General features: G+C 44.3%; 1 protein-coding gene across 4 annotated transcripts in view; it reads left to right on the plus strand.

Moving 5' to 3' along the window:
• Positions 1 to 16,236, plus strand: part of SH3BP5 (SH3 domain binding protein 5) — a 58,490-nt gene extending 42,254 nt beyond the window's left edge. For all 4 annotated transcript variants that reach the window (XM_065583588.1, XM_065583590.1, XM_005278664.5 and 1 more), the window contains 5 exons: positions 1,378 to 1,508; positions 5,151 to 5,193; positions 7,124 to 7,343; positions 12,584 to 12,844; positions 14,797 to 16,236. In XM_065583588.1, coding sequence (XP_065439660.1) covers positions 1,378 to 1,508; positions 5,151 to 5,193; positions 7,124 to 7,343; positions 12,584 to 12,844; positions 14,797 to 14,975 — 834 coding nt within the window. In that variant the 3' untranslated portion in view covers positions 14,976 to 16,236. The remainder of the gene's footprint in view (positions 1 to 1,377; positions 1,509 to 5,150; positions 5,194 to 7,123; positions 7,344 to 12,583; positions 12,845 to 14,796) is intronic.
• The last annotated feature ends 243 nt before the right edge of the window (positions 16,237 to 16,479 follow it).

Consider the following 16,479-nt stretch of genomic DNA (forward strand, 5'->3'; position numbering starts at 1 on the left):
TTCAAATTTGCAAATCAAAAATATCCCTGGTAGCATTGCTGGCATCATAAACAAAGCAGGACATTCACTGGAGCAGATGACGAGGATATTTTTACAGCAATTAAAACAAAATTTACACAAATTAAAGTACTGAGGCAGTGAGCATTATTTGTAAATGTTCAAATGTTTGCTTGACTTGTGCCCGAGCCATGGCCCTGTGTGTGTTGGACTGGAAGTGTTCATGGAAAGCGTGATACACTTAACCTTTGGGCCAGTCGTACACATGCATCTCTGCCTGCCTAGTGCGTGTGGCAGCATTCGTGATGGCTCATCATCCCAGCCAGAAGAGGAATGTTCTGTAAAGGAAATAGCCAGGGCCGGCTCTAGGCACCAGCAAAATAAGCTGGTGCTTGGGGCGGCACATTTTTAGGGGCGGCATTCTGGCGCGGGCTATGCCACCCCTAAAAATGTGCCCCAGCTGCCCTAACTCACCTCCACTGCTGCCGCTCGCGCGCTGCTGCTCGCCCTCCCTCCTAGGCTCTCAAACCCGGGAGGGAGGGGGAGATCCCCAGAGGCTGCGGCGTGCGAAACAGCTGATTCGCGCGTCACGGCCGCTCGGGATCTCCCCCACCCTCCCGGGTTTGAGAGCCTGGGAGGGAGGGGGAGCAGCGGCGCGCGAAACAGCTGATTCGCGCGCCGCGGCTGCTCGGGATCTCCCCCTCCCTCCCGGGTTTGAAAGCCTGGGAAGGAGGGGGAGACCCTGAGTGGCTGCGGCGCACGCGCTGCTTCTCCCTCTCCCTCTCCCTCTCTCTCTCCCTCCCTCCCTCCTAGGCTTGAGAGCCTGGGGGGAGGAGGCAGGGCTGGGGATTTGGGGAAGGGGCGGAGTTGAGGTGGGGCCGGGGCTGGGGTAAGAAAAAAACGGGGGCTAGGGGGCGGCCAAAGTTGTTTCGCTTGGGGCGGCAAAAATCCTAGAGCCGGCCCTGGAAATAGCTCACTTGTGGAAGAGAATGGGGAAATAACAGGGATGATATGGTAGCTCAGAATGGAGCCGTGCTAATGGATCTTGACCATCTCACTGGGGTTGCAGGGGTACTGAACTCTCACGTTTGAGGCTGCTTATACCAAAGCTCCCCCAGAATGCACTAAGCAGCAGTATGCTCCTTGTATCGTTAATATTTTATTTGCTAACCAGACGTGCTGCTGTTTCTTCCAAGAAAGATTTTTCTAAGTAGGTTAATTGAAAGAAGATGTCTCTTCTCTTCTGTATCGCCCCTCCACCCTGCTATACTGTGAGCGGTTCAGAGAGGTTATGGAAATGCTGTTAATTAAAATTATATGAAACTGATAAGCATGCAACATGCCTGTTACAAATCAAACCCTTTGTTTCCTCTCTTGAAGGTTATGGAGGCAGAGCAGACGAAAACAAGAAGTGAGCTGGTGCACAAGGAAACGGCAGCTAAATACAATGCTGCCATGGGCCGGATGAAACAGCTAGAGAAGAAACTGAAAAGGGCCATCAATAAATCCAAGTATGTGTTTTAGCTGGTGGTGCGTTTACATGCTAAGCCTACTTGCACGGGGTGCTTCACGCACGTGGCTTTCAGGACTCCGTCCAGGGGGCTGCACAGATAGCGTAGCTGGTGTCTGACTTGCAGCCCAGTCCACGTGGTCACAGAACTTTACACTGGCTAAGAAAGCAGCAAGGCTATTGATTAAAAACTTCAAAAGTGTGAGACTACCTCAGAGCTGCATATCGAACGTCAGATTTGTTCGCTTTCCGGAGCCTTCTTGGCAAGTCACGTGAGAGCTATTCTCGTGGAAAGGCGCACGCTTCAGAGGGCATAGCTAAGAAGCGTGTGTGATAAATGATAAAATGTGTTTGGCGTGTGGTTCTCCTCTGCTGCATAGAAGTCTATGCAAATGTGGTGGTTGTCTAGAAAAGCAGCCTTTTGTAATACTTGCTCACTGTCCGTGGAAAAAGCTTTAGGTAATCTCCAACTAATATTTTTAATTTTAATAATTTCCATTTTCTGCAGCTTGACTAAACAGTGATCATTTATTTAGTGTTTAATCCCTCAGTCTAAAAATGACTTTATCAATGTCTGTTACTATTTTGCTCAATACATATACAAGTATTGGTACTTTCTAAGGAAACTCTGAGCACGTGTTCTCTCTCACATGTTGTTGCCAGATATCTGTAGCCTGCAGCCATTCCACCTTGTGCGGTGTGTTTCTATGATAAGATAAGCTAAGCAGGGTGCCAGTATTGGATGGGAAACCTCCATCGGTGCTGAAATAAATATTCTGCAGTTCAGCAGATGGCACTCTTTCCTCTAGATCAGAGTGGTGGTAGGGGCATTAAGTTACCAAAAGAGCCTTTATTTGAATGGGATGGAAAATGAAGGTCCTGACCACTTACCATTGAGGTCTTATGGACCTTTTCATAAGAATAAGGGTGTTCATCCTGGTGCCCTGACCAGCTGTTGCCTTGGGTACATTCTGCTACCCTCGATTCACCTTGCAGTGTCAAATGGATATAGATTCCTCCCCTCCTGCCCCAAACTGTTTGTGTAAGGATGCTGTGTCCTGCAACACTTGACTTCAGAGCTTTCTATGGCAGTGGTGAGTGGAATGGACCCTACTACATGCCTTGCCAGTTGACAGAGGCGTTCCAAGGCTTAATTAGTTAACACTGCAAAACTTTTCAGAACATCAGACTTTTCATTTTCTCATGTGAACTTCATCATTTAAACAGAAGACAATCCACTGATTTTTATGGGGAATAGGAGTCTGCTGTCATGAGTTCAGGTAGAGGGGATGTAAAAAACAAACTTCATCCCCACGGAAAAGCTGCTTGTATTCTTTATCTGAACAATGGAAACAAAAATTTTTCCTGCATCTCAGGGATGTTGAGGCTGAGCTAATGACTCTTGGAAGTGCCCAGATACTATGGCAGTGGTAAACACCATAAAAAAACCTATATATAAAATATTATAACTAAGGCTATTGTTTAGTCATGGGTGTTTTTAGTACAAGTCAGGGACAGGTCACAGGCAGTAAACAAAAATTCATGTCTCGTAACCTGTCCATGAGTTTTACTGAAAATACCAGTGAATAGAACGTGTGTGTGAGAGTGACTGGGGGCCCCAGGGGTGCTGGGAGTGGTGGTGCTGGCTGCTTTGGGGTGGGGGTGGGGGCGGGTGCACAGCCTGGGACCCCTGCTGGTGCTGGGGGAGGGTTTAGCGGGCTGGCTGGCAGGCTCCCTATCTCGCTCTGTGCCTCCTCCCTCCTCTCCCAGCAGCAGAGTTTGGGTATGGGGTACAGGACGGGGTGAGGGGGGTGGGTGGCGCTCACTTGGGGGCTCCCGGGAAGCGGCAACATCCCCCTCACTCAGCTGCTAGGCGGAGGCGTGGCCAGGCAGCTCTGCATGCTGCCTCAGCCCAGAGCACTGGCTTCGCAGCTCCCATTGGCTGGGAATGCTTGTGTGGGGGCGAGACTGCCCCAGCAGTGGCTGGTGCACCTGGCGCAGGGACTACCTGAACGCTGCCCCTGAGCCAGGCGCACCGGCCGGTGCAGAAGTCACGAGTCCGTGACCTCCATGACAAACTTGCAGCCTTAATTATAAGGCACTGATTTTCTCCCATACTAAGAGCTGGTGAGATGCCCCAAGGAATGAGACCAGGAACCAAGCTTGGTTGCTCCCATGCGGTAGGGAGAGCACTGTGACTTGACTGGCTTGCATTGTTTAGCCTAAAATTAGGGTGGAACTGAGGGGCCTCAGGAGAAACCTTCACTTTGAACCAGGGTTGTCTATAGATTCCATAGAATGTGTTTGAATTTCAGAGTAGCTTAATCGTCTTCGTAAGGATCAATTACGTGAGGAGGCTAAATGGAAAGAGGACAACGAATTCTTAATTTTCAGAGCCAGATTGTGAATCCCTGCTTCCAATGGTGGGCAGTTACAGCCATATGAATAGTCGTTAATGGGCCCACCAGTGGAGTAGTGACTTACCTGAGGGTGTAGAGTCGCAGTGCAGCCCGAGATGTTTTTGATAATACAGGAAACAGAGAAGTGTGTTTCACGTGTTACGATAATGGAGCGAGGGCTGTTGAGTTACAAATATCTGTAGTGCACAGTGGGCTGTAGGGGACCCAAAGAGTGTGCGATGCATCCAAACAAAGAATTCATGACAAATCTAGAATTTGGCTGTACTGTGCAGGTCAGGTTTTATTAGATGAGCTCGAATTATGAGCCAGGTTAACCATATCTATGTGTCGGGTACTTGAAATCTGGATTCTGGCACCCTTACATTCAGTAACACATTGCTCCCCAAGAACCTTCAGTGGGACTGTTTGCAGAGTGAGGTGCTACTCAATGGTAGTTGGTATCTCAGAATCTAGCTCACAGTATGGAAATACAGGGTAGTGGTTGAAGTCTTGATTGTATGTGAAGACTTATCTGACTATTCAACTGCCTGGCCTTGATTAGGATAGCTTCTGAAATGTGCGAGTGCTTGGAAGGTCTATCTCAGTTGAGTAAGGTGATTTTATTATTGCCCCGTGTAGCATCAAATTGATGACTCTGTCTTCAAAGCTTTGGAATAGAACGTGCATTCTTGGCTCTAAACTGTGCCTTTTGTCTAGGTGATATCTGATGATGCTATAAATAAAGCAGGAAACAGCTCAAGTGTAGCATCTTTCTGTTTTGTGACTGAGCAAGGACAAAACCTTGGAGTGTCGTGCAGCTGGAGGGAAAACTGTGCAGATGTTCATCTGACTCTTGCCTGCAGTCTGGAGAGAGACAGGCATTTTACTTCCAGCATTCTAAAAAAACACCAAAGATCTGTGTATGTGCCCCAAGAATTGTGTTTTAAAAAGAAGGGGGCGGGGAAGGGGGAAACTTTATCCATTTTTAGAGGGTTAAGACACTGATTCTAGAAGGTGCTTAAGCATTTACCTAACTTGAAAGCACACTGCTACAGTGTGACTATTTGTGCTTAAAGTTGGTGTGTGCAACTTTATTGATGTTTACGTTTTAGATAGGCAAGCCTGAGGATTAAATTGCTGGCATAAGACATAACTGCTTTAATGCTTTGGGCCAGAGTCTCTCTCCTACTCCAATCCCCTGTTATCCCAGCAACTGTAACAAATTATTCTTTGTTTTTCCACAGGCCTTATTTTGAACTGAAGGCAAAGTACTATGTACAGCTAGAGGTATGTATCTAATTCAGATCTAGTAATGACTGCGTGCAGTAAAAATTTTTAAATACACTGCAAAGGGCTGCTATAATCACTCTGCATTTCTGTACAAAGTACATTCCATTCCAAACGCTTCATGTTGAAGAATACACGAAGCCTGTTTTAAAAATAAAAGGCCAAAAGAGACTGTTTCCACTTGTGAAGTAGGCGGGCCCCAACCCCCCCACGCTCCCCAGTCATGTCTGCCCTACCTTGTGAGCCCCTGTGCAAAGAAACCATTGTTCCATGGGAGTGGGGCCAGTGGTTGAAAGACAGCAAAGTTGGTGGCCCTAGATTGCTCTCTTGATGATAGTCCTTCAGCTCTGTGTTGTCCAGTGTCTTTCGCAGAGGCAGGGCACATCATGTTCATGGCAGGCACATGGAGAAGTTAGATAAAAACAGAAGTGCTCTTGCAGGAAGGTTGCTACATAACTCTATTTCTTAGAGTTCAGAACGATAACGTACAAGAGCCAAAACCGGAGAGTGACAAGCCAGGCGGCTCCCTAAAACAGAGAGGCGCAACTCACCCTCCCTTTACTCTAGGCTGTCTATCCACAGACCGATCACATGCTTCCCTACAGAGCCCTCTAGCCTGCAAGCAGGAGCAGGAACCCCCTGAAAATTAAAGTGACAGCTTGTAATTTTTACCCAGGTTTTGATATGCCCCAGGGCAGCTGTTGAAAATGCAGTACAGGTCGGCTGCCCTCAGGCAAGTTGTCTTGTGTTCAACATACAATACAAAATGGAGTTCATAAATTGATACTGTCCTATCCCATCCTGTCAGGCTGTATTTCATGTTTGCTCTTTGTCGAACTCCTTAACACCAGTCTTCTCTCCTAGCTGTGGAAGGGGGGTTGTGCCTGGAGGGGGAAAGAAGGGGCAGTTAAAGCTGCACACTGCAATATTCAAGGCTTTGAAGCCTGCTGCCACCTGGGTCCGAACTCATGTGCAGTTTTAGTGACCAGGAAGTGATGGGTTAGTTTTGTTTCTGCCCGGAAAACCTCCTGCATCTGTTTGGAGCCAAGTGGAGCAGTTCAGCCTTTCCTGTTCCCTTATCCTGCAGGGGGAGAGGCAAGGACTGTTAGCATTCATGCTGTCAGCTAGTGAATTGCTGAGGGTATATACGATAGCTCCGCTCAGGCACATTCAGATTTAGGCATTTGTTCCAACATGTGGCAGTAATGCCCCCAATTGCTCCAGAGCCCAGTCTAGGTGATCAGGAACTGGAGAACTGTCCCAAATAGTTTTCTGCTAGTTGTGCATGTCCATTCACTTCAATAAATGGTCAAAATAAACATAGTCTATTATTAAGCACTTTCATTAGCTCTTCATCTTAACATGGATCACCTGCCCTCAGCTAATAGAGGCTTATGCGCCATTCCTGGCTATGTGACACACAGAGAATCCTTTCCAATGCACTGGAGTGTTCATTCAAACTGGAACACCACAACTGTTCGTTTCCCCCCCCACGTATCCCCTCACAACTTCCCTGGCTTGTTGCATAATCGAGGTACTTTTCAACTAAAAACCCCTCTCATCATCTGTGCACCAAAATTATTAGTTACATTTTAACCTATACACTCAAATTATTTAATAATACCTAGCTCTAATATACCACTTTTCATTGGTAGATCTCAAAGCACTTTACAAAGGATCCCCATTATGCCCATTTTACAGATGAGGAACTGAGGCACAGAGCAGAGACATGAATTGTCCAAGGTCACCCAGCAGGCCAGTGGCAGAGCCAGGAATAGAAGTCGCCTGCGTCCCAGTCCAGTGCTCTATCAACTAGGCCATGTTGCCTGCTTAGCTGGGGAAATGAAGCCCCCTTTTCCCTCCTTACATAATGACAATTTGTTTGAAATCTGCAATCGTTTAAAGAAACCCCATCTGCCTTCCTCGTTAGCAATTCAAGAAGACTGTGGATGACCTGCAGGCAAAGCTGGCCCTAGCCAAGGGAGAGTACAAAACAGCCTTGAAAAACCTGGAGATGATCTCAGATGAGATCCACGAGAGGAGACGGTCTTCTGCCATGGGACCCCGGGGGTGTGGTGTGGGTGCGGAAGGCAGTAACACCTCGTTGGAAGATTTTTCCGCATGTAAACTGGAGTCGGACTCCATCTCCAGTAAGTATAAAGTTGTGTGTTCAGAAATTCCCATGGGCAAGTGTCATATAGGGGGTTTGGGGGCTGAAATGAAGGACCTTGTTTGTATCCTACAGCTGGTGATTAGTCAGATACTTTACAACTTCAGGTAACTCAGTTGCACCTTCTGTTAACTCCACAATTTACCATGCACTTGAGAATTCCCTTCTCAGGGGAAATAGAGAAGACTGGAAACTCCCTATTTGCTCCTAGCATCACAGCTGTTGCAAACAGTGTTGCATGCACGAAACAGAATCAACACACTTCAAAGCATGTAAATAAATGCACACAAGTGACAACAATTATGCAGTAACTCTAGGGCCTGATCTACACACAGTTTTGTACTGGTATAACTGTTTCTGTTGGTATGGTATTTTTTTTTTTTTTTTACTGAAATATACCAGTACAACCCCTGTTTGGATGCAGTTATGCCAGTATGCTGGGTTACTGATACAAATGCATCCATACTGGGGGGCATTGTGCTGCTTTAATCTCACTGGTACATCTATATAGTAAGCTATAGTTAAAGCAGTACAACTCTTGTCTTTAGGCCTTGTCTACACAAGCTGCTTGCATGATGTGGGCTCCTTTGATATGTTGCCATGTAAATAGTGCAGCCATGCCTGGTCCTTTGAATAAGGGAAGCAAAGAAATAGGAACATATTAGCTCAGTGTGCTGCATGTCAGGACTGGAGATGCATCTTCTTTGAGAGATAGACAAACAGCAGTAAGATTGCGCCACAGGCCCAGATAGTCACGCTGTTTAGCAGAGATGATTTTGAGCTGCAAAGATCGGAACATTCCCCAAGTTCTGGGGAGCCTTGGATCTGGGATTCTGATTCAGGCCCCTCTCTACTAGGAAAAGTGAGCTGCTAAAGGGGAGAGACTAAAATAGTTTAAGACCCAAAAGAGGCTTCCGTTTCTGTCGCTCCTACTTCTAGTTTTCTGCTCCAAAAATGATCCTTTCTGTAAATCCAATCCCATAGCTCCCTTCTCTCTGCATCTCAGCTCTTGTCTGCAGGAAAGAACCCTGTCAAAGTGCTGATGATCACAGTTTATAACTCCATAACCCAGTTGCATGTCCTCCCTGCAGCCCTCATACACTGCTGTCATGGATATAAGCCAGCCATTAGGGCTCCTTGAAATTTTGAGGTAGGTCCCCCAGAAGTGGGAGGGGGAGGGATAGCTTTTGGGGAAGGGATAGCTCAATGGTTTGAGCATTGACCTGCTAAACCCAGGGTTGTGAGTTCAATCCTTGAGGGGGACACTTAGGGATCTGGGGCAAAATCAGTACTTGGTCCTGCTAGTGAAGGCAGGGGGCTGGACTCGATGACCTTGCAAGGTCCCTTCCAGTTGTATGTAGGAGATAGGATATCTCCATTAATTAATTTATTAATTAATTAATTATATTTATTTAAGTATTACTGGGCTTATTTCTTTAGAAAGTCTGTCCTCCCTATATATAAGTACAAACTGATACATGCCAACCACCCACCACCTTTATTAGATTTAGTTTTCTTCAATATTGCATTGTCTGTTAGTTGATGTTTACATCTCATTCATGGAATGCACACTCCTGGTGGCCAGGGATGTAAAGTAGCTAGAAATGTGCACACAATGTCCAATTTGTTGCCCTTCCCCTGCCTGCACTTTCTAAGATCATACACACTAGGACAACTACTCCACAACTCATTCTGTGTAGACAGATATATTGGGCCTGGTTCTGATCTCACACCAATCTTACTACCATATCATGGTGAATACATATAGATGATTAAAAATACCCTGATTTTAAATTAAAAAGTCTGTTTTTTTTAATTTTTGTTTTTATATGAAATTATGGCAACCTGTGTTAAAGCCTATACTTATAATGTGTTAAAATCATTTAAATTAAATATAAACAATAATATTACGCAGTTTGCTGCCAAGTTTTAAAGAAAATCAAACAACTCAACTGGTGGAAGCCACTGGCTAAGCACCTGGAACCAGAGTTTGTTGAAGTGCTAAGCCAGCTTTTGACAGTGCAGTAGACTCTTCTGCAGGTGCAGAGAATTTTTTTTATTTCAATTTATTCAACTAGTTCAGTTCAATGACTAGTACAGAAACCAATCGGGAGTTGAAAAAGCAGGAAAGCTTGTTTCCCTCTGCAAATCTATGAATAAAAAGTAGGTGTGAAAGAATGAGATTTATTAATTTTAAAATCGTGAAGAACATGCAAACAGCAACCATCACATCAATTCTGACTACAGATAATACTGCCTTTGTTTAATGCATCAGTTTTAAACGCAAATAATGTTTTAATAAACGTCTTTTCTTATGTATCCAGTACACTTAAATAAAATTAACTAATATAAACAATTAAAATGCTGTTTTATGCATTAATTGAATTCTGATTTCCATCCAGATAGAGATTGACACAAATCACAAATAAAGAAAATTTAATACTTTACTTTCTCACACACTAAAATGGTGAATGAGGCACTTATTTCATAGCTGATAACTCGGAATAACTGTATATAAAGCTATATAATTGCTTATCTAAATGGGCATAAACATTTTGCTCACCAGGAGGATAGACTAAGTACCAAAGTTAGCATAAAGGCTATATTTAGTTGCAAATCAACGTGTTTTAACTAATGAGAATCAACTTTTCTTTAGGAAGACCACTATGCAGAACAAATGCAAAACAAGATTTAAATCAGGGTTTTCTGCTTGGTGATTAAAATCAGTGATTTAAATTGCTCTGACTTAAATCAGTCCACCCTGGACCAAATAGTTCCACTTCAGTGGAGTTACTCCTGACTGTCGCTGGTGAGAGAAAATCCAGAATCAGGGCCCGACAGTGGATTAAAGACCTGCCAGTCCAATAAGAACATTAGCCCCAGAAAATTTAACTTGCTGCCCATCATAATGGGTGATCCCTTTCTACCTAGGACTGTTTATTTCTTGAATACAGAACAAAATTCTGTCTGCCAGGCTTAGGTGAAACTTGTAAGCATCATACACTGATTTTTGTTGACAATAGTAGATACTGTTCAGTTTTTTTACTTGTTATAGCCTGTCTTTGGCAATTAAATATAAACTGTAATTTTCTTTAGTTGTATTTGTCTTAGAGTAGCAGATTAGTGCTACTTACGAAGCAGATAATTTCTACAAATAGGAACTACTTTGTGCAGCCACTGTTGCTCATCCCCTGCAAAATTATCTGGCACTGCCCCATGTGTATTGATAAAAACATGGTGAGTGGGAAGAACCAGTTACGTACCACTTTTATGTCTGGAGGAGCTGGAACTCGGCTGTGCAATCTTGGACTTAATGTTTAAAAAAAAATAAAACAGGAGGTGGCTGCTGTGATTATCCATCTATCATCGGCTGAAGCATTCTTAGGTCAGTTCTGTTACATGTAATACATGGAGGCTGGAGATCCTTGAAACAACAAAGTTGATGGGTTTCTTTGTTTGTCCCCTTTATGTTTGTAAATAATGAGCCAGAGGTTTATGAGAAAATAGAAAATCCTTGAATTTTTTTCTTTGAATGTTTTCCCTGTTAACACTGTTATTTTGCTTTGTGATTTTTTTTAACTGGGTTCTGAATCTTGCTTTAAATAGCAAGAACTGCAAGGAAGTGTAACTGAAGATAACTTCCAGCATTATAAATTCCCTGTTGAATGTGGCTTGTTCAGCCCTACATGATTCTGTCAGAAGCATTACTCCTGCAAAGGCTTATGCACATGAGTAACCCCTTTAATTGCAATGGGACTACTTATGTCTGGGACAGCTTGGAAAAGCGACGACTAAGGGTGGATATGATAGAGGTCTATAAAATCATGACTGGTGTGGAGAAAGTAAATAAGGAAGTGTTATTTACTCCTTCTCGTAACACAAGAACTAGGGGTCACCAAATGAAATTAATAGGCAGCAGGTTTAAAACAAATAAAAGGAAGTATTTTGTGTCACAACACACAAGTCATCCTGTGGAACTCCTTGCCAGAGGATGTTGTGAAGCCCAAGACTATAACAGGGTTCAAAAAAAAACTAGATAAATTCATGGAGGATAGATCAATCAATGGCTATTAGCCAGGATGGGCAGGGATGGTGTCCCTAGGCTGTGTTTGCCAGAAGCTGGGAATGGGCGACGGGGGATGGATCACTTGATGATTACCTGTTCTGTTCATTCCCTCTGGGGCACCTGACACTGGCCACTGTCGGAAGACAGGATACTGAGCTAGATGGACCTTTGGTATGACCCAATATGGCCGTTCTTATGTGTGCATAAGCCTTTGGCAACGTAGGCCCCAATCCTGCAGTGACCAAAGACTGGAAACTTTAGCTTTAACAGGATCTACTGTAATGCACAAAATAGAACTCCTCTTACTGATTTATTGCCCCCCGTGCTGCCCCCCCCCCACTCTCTCAACAAGGAGTCTGTGGCTTACTCCATCCTGCACTCTCGCGATGGTTAATGCTAATAGTAATTTTGCACACAGAATGAGCGAGGAGACAGATTTTGTGTTGCTTAGTGATTCCTGTGCCAAGGGAGATTCTAGTGCAGTGGCTTTCAACATATTTACCATTGTGGGCATCCAATACTACCTGTATGGCCTTGAGGATGTCACATGGGCTGCAGCTGTGTGCTGATTGGGCTGTGGGTTGAGAACCACTGCTCTAGTGAGTCCTGTTGGATTTTAGCTAAATAAGCACTAAGATAACATGCAGTAGCTGAGCTCCCACCGTCTGCCACATCTGGCTTTTAAGTATTACTCCAGATAAATATTGACAGGCCCCAGTCAGGTACCCCATTGTGCTGGGTACAGTACACTTATTACAGAGAGTGTCACTGTCCCAAACTGCTTTGTCTGTCTTACAACAGACTATAATAGGTGGACAAGACACACAATTGAGAGGGATAGTACAAATAAAAACAACCCTATCTTAACACAATGAGTAGTAGCTGTTGTTACAGTATTGGATGGTACATCACATTAGCTTGTTTCTCCCAAAAGCTTCTCAAGAAATGGGAATCTTTCCCCCCCTCACCCAAGGCCTGCTAATGAGATGCAATGTTAATCGACTACAGAGAAGTAGTGAAACTCTACGTGTAAATGCAGCCCTTAAGATAGCAATGTACATCCTGCCGATGGAAAAGCAAACAACTAAAATTGCATGTAAAAGCTGCTTTGTGGAAATGGGTAGGCTAACTGAAATTCCCCTTAAACATTACAGTGGCTTCTGAAGTGTTTGAGGATGACAACTGCAGCAGCTTTGTGTCTGAAGAAGATTCTGAGACCCAGTCGGTGTCCAGTTTCAGTTCTGGTCCTACAAGTCCCTATGAGATGCCCACTCAGTTTCCTCCAGCAACGCGACCTGGAAGCCTGGATCTGCCCAGTCCTGTCTCCCTGTCTGAATTTGGGATGGTGTTTCCTGTACTAGGTCCTCGAAGTGAATGCAGTGGGGCATCATCGCCTGAATGTGAAGTTGAAAGAGGTAAGCAGAGCTGGGTTAGCACAGGACCAATTTATTATGCAGCTTTATAAAGGAGCAGAAGAACTTGCTCAACTCCTCCAGGGATGCTGTGCTGATTGGGTTCAGACACATTTCTGCTCTCTGGGTGCTTGGGGGGCGGTGCCAGAGCCACCTTCATCCCACAGTATTACTGCCCTTTAAAAACTGAGTTATTTATTCCCTAAAATGAGAAGTTCCCCAGTTTCACTTCTGCCTGAACGCATGTTCTATACAGCAATGATGTTAGCGGTGTAGCAGTAACTGATACATCAGTTGCTGCCTTCCAATATTTGGATTCTGATATTACATTATTTGAAGGATAAGCGCTGAGCTTCTTTTGCAGGGGAAGAGGGGAGAATGATGTCCTGCTTGAGGGAAAATCCTGATTCCCAGTTCTGATCAAATAAGGTGCCAAAGGAGAAACTGAGCTTAGAGGATTAATCACTCTCCTACTGAAGTCTGTCAGTCATTACATTTGGTAATTCAGGGCACAAGACAAAACTCAGCTTGGAAGGCCAACCTCCATTATTTAAGGCCTTGTCCACAGTAAAGGGAAAAGTCAATCTAAGCTATGCAATTTGAGTTACAGTAACTTCTCGCTTAACGTTGTAGTTATGTTCCTGAAAAATGTGACTTTAAGTGAAACCATGTTAAGTGAATCCAATTTCCCCATAAGAATTAATGTAAATGGAGGGTGGGGGGGGGGGGGTAGGTTCCAGGGAAATTTTTTTCACTAGACAAAAAAACGATATATTGTATAGATATACTCACAGTATACGTTTTAAACCATTTAATACTGTTCACAGCTATGATGATTGTGAAGCTTGGTTGAGGTGGTGAAGTTAGAGGGTGGAAGAGGGTGGGCTATTTTCCAGGGTATGCCTTACTGCTAAATGATGAACTAGCACTTGGCTGAGCCCTCAAATGTTACCACATTGTTGTTAATGTAGCCTCTCATCAAGGCAGCACAAACAGGAGGGAGGGGAGACCGCATAGCAGACAGAGACAGACACACACCTTGTGTGGGAGGGAGGGAGAGAGAGATGCACACTGCCCCTTTAAGTAAGCTGACCCACTCTTAAGTGCATTGTCTTTTTAAGTGGATCAGGAAATTGAGACAGCAGCTGCTGCCCCAAGCTCTTTGTGTTTCTCTCCGTCCGTGCCCCCTCCCTGCTCTATATGGAGAGGGGATAAGCAGGGGGGAGGGGGACACCCTGACATTAGCCCCTTCCTTCCCCGCCCGCACAGTAAGCAGGAGTCTCTGGGAGCAGCTCCAAGGCAGAGGGCAGGAGCAGCACATGGCATTGGGGGGGGAGGGACAACTGAACTGTCCAGCAATTGATAGCTTGCTGGGCAGCTGCAGCACAGGGAGCTGATGGGGGGCCTGTGGGTCCACCCTGGTTCCAAGCCCCCACCAGCTAGCTGCAACAGGCTGCTCTTCCTGCAAGCAGTGGACAAAGCAGGTGGCTGTCCAACAATGTGTTAGAAGGGAGCATTGCACAACTTTAAACAAGCATGTTCCCTAAATGATCAGCAACATAACAACTTTAACCGGGACGACTTTAAGAGAGGAGTTACTGTCTGTGAATAGCATAACTCAAATCGACGTATCTTAGATCTACTTACTGTGGGGTCCACACTATGCGATGTCGACGGGAGACGCTCTCCTGTTGACTCCCCATACTCCTCTCGATCAGGAGTCGGAGAGCGATCGGCGGTCGATTTAGCAGGTCTTCACTAGACCTGCTAAATCGACTGCCGATGCATTGATTGCCACAGTGTCAATCCTCCAGTAAGTGTAGATGAGCCCTAAGTATATTACTACTTGTCCTAGGTTTAGATACTTTGGCGAAGGAAGCTGTATGAGTGCCCACTTGACCGATATAGCATTCTAAGACTTCAGGTTTAATAATATTTTAATTGTGTCTTTGCAGGGGATAGGGCAGAAGGAGCTGAGAACAAGATGAGCAACAAAGCGAACAAAAATAGGAGCAGCAGTGGCAACTCCACTGAGGGTCTGGCTTTGGATAACCGAATGAAGCAGCTTTCACTCCAGTGCATGAAAGTCAAAGAGGGGATCATTGCAGACAGAAAAGCTGTACAAATTGGCTGAGTCCTCCTGCTGCTCTGATTAATGGGAGTATAAATATACATGAACTTCAAAATGTCTGAAGAACATTGTGCCAATAACTATTTAATATATGCCAAATCTTAAGCGTTTACTCTACAAATTTAAAACTGCACTAAAGAAGTTTAATTGATGTTGAAGGCTGAAGTTTTTTTTCAGTAAAATCTTTGTAGGACAGACAAGTTGTCAAACATGTAAGTTGTGCTCGCTGTATTTCACAGCCTTTGTAAACTGTTTTGTAGCAGCCTGGCTGAAGCAATAACTAGCATTGTTCCTGTATAAACACATGCCAGTAGGGGTGTGAAATCCAAGCCAAACACTTGTGAGCAGTTTGGCTTCAGTTTTGTAGAATGAGATGCACTTTAGATACAGTGGATCTCTGAAGTGGAATTGGCATATCCTTTAAACAGCCGTATTTGTCTGTATTATTCTGAAACTGTAGAAGTATTTTATATACAAGGCAGCTGTTGCATGTGTGGGTCTAGAAGTCTTTGGCCTGCCTCCAATGCTCATGAGGAAACTAGTCATGATCTAAAGTATTGGCCCGAGAGGGTGGCAGAAATGTGGCATTATTACTCAATAGTTGCGTGCTCTTTCTAGCCCCCTACTTTCCGGGGTGGAGTGTGTGCGACTTTTCCAGGGTGAATCCAGTGCCAAAATGACAGATTTAACTTGTTTCTAAGAATTTGAGTATCATTTTTCAGCACCTTAAGTGTTGTTACTGTAAAACGGCATGAATTGGTGTGTGCCAGAGAGAAGTAGTTATAGATCTCGACCTACCGAGGCTCGTCCTTAAGATACGCATGAAGAAAAGGAGTTGCTAATGTGGATTGATGTGTTAATTTCTCTGTAGGTTGTAACGTGGGGTTTTAGAACTGTTTAAGGGACTTACAATTTTAGTATCCCCTAGAGAAACTGTTCACTAAAAATAGAAAGGGAATGGGGGCATGTTTTGGCAGCAGCTGTTAGGCAGTAGTGGTGTCTGGTAGTTATGCTAATAAGTGGTAGCAAAAATCCTAGGACTTCTCAGTTTTGGTAGCTGAACATTTCTGAAAGCACCCTACTATATCTAAAGTATTCAGTTTTTTTGTTGTTAATTGGATGGGAGTTTAGCATCACCCAAAGTATTTTCTATTCCATGTTTTGCAGTCCTGGTGTATTTTGTCCCTGCCCCTTGGCTTGTGTATCTATTCTCAAAGTAAATGTAAAATTCTTCACACTACAGTAAACATTTTCGTTTTCCACATTTTATTTTGTGTTGTACAGTATCAGTGTATTTGAAGTACTAAATATTTCAGTAGCTATTCTAAACGTAGTTCCATACTAAAACCATAGTCTGATATTTAAACCTCTTTACAACTAAAATGTGCACGTGGTCCACATTCACTCAATGAAATCATCATCTTTCGCGATTCTAATGCCAAATGCACTGGCAATTACTGAAATGAAAACAGAGGCTTAATGCAGTTCCAGAATCAGTGTATTGGAG

Source organism: Chrysemys picta, chromosome 2 (genome assembly GCF_011386835.1).
Source record: "Chrysemys picta bellii isolate R12L10 chromosome 2, ASM1138683v2, whole genome shotgun sequence".
In the NCBI taxonomy this organism is placed as follows: Eukaryota; Metazoa; Chordata; order Testudines; family Emydidae; genus Chrysemys; species Chrysemys picta.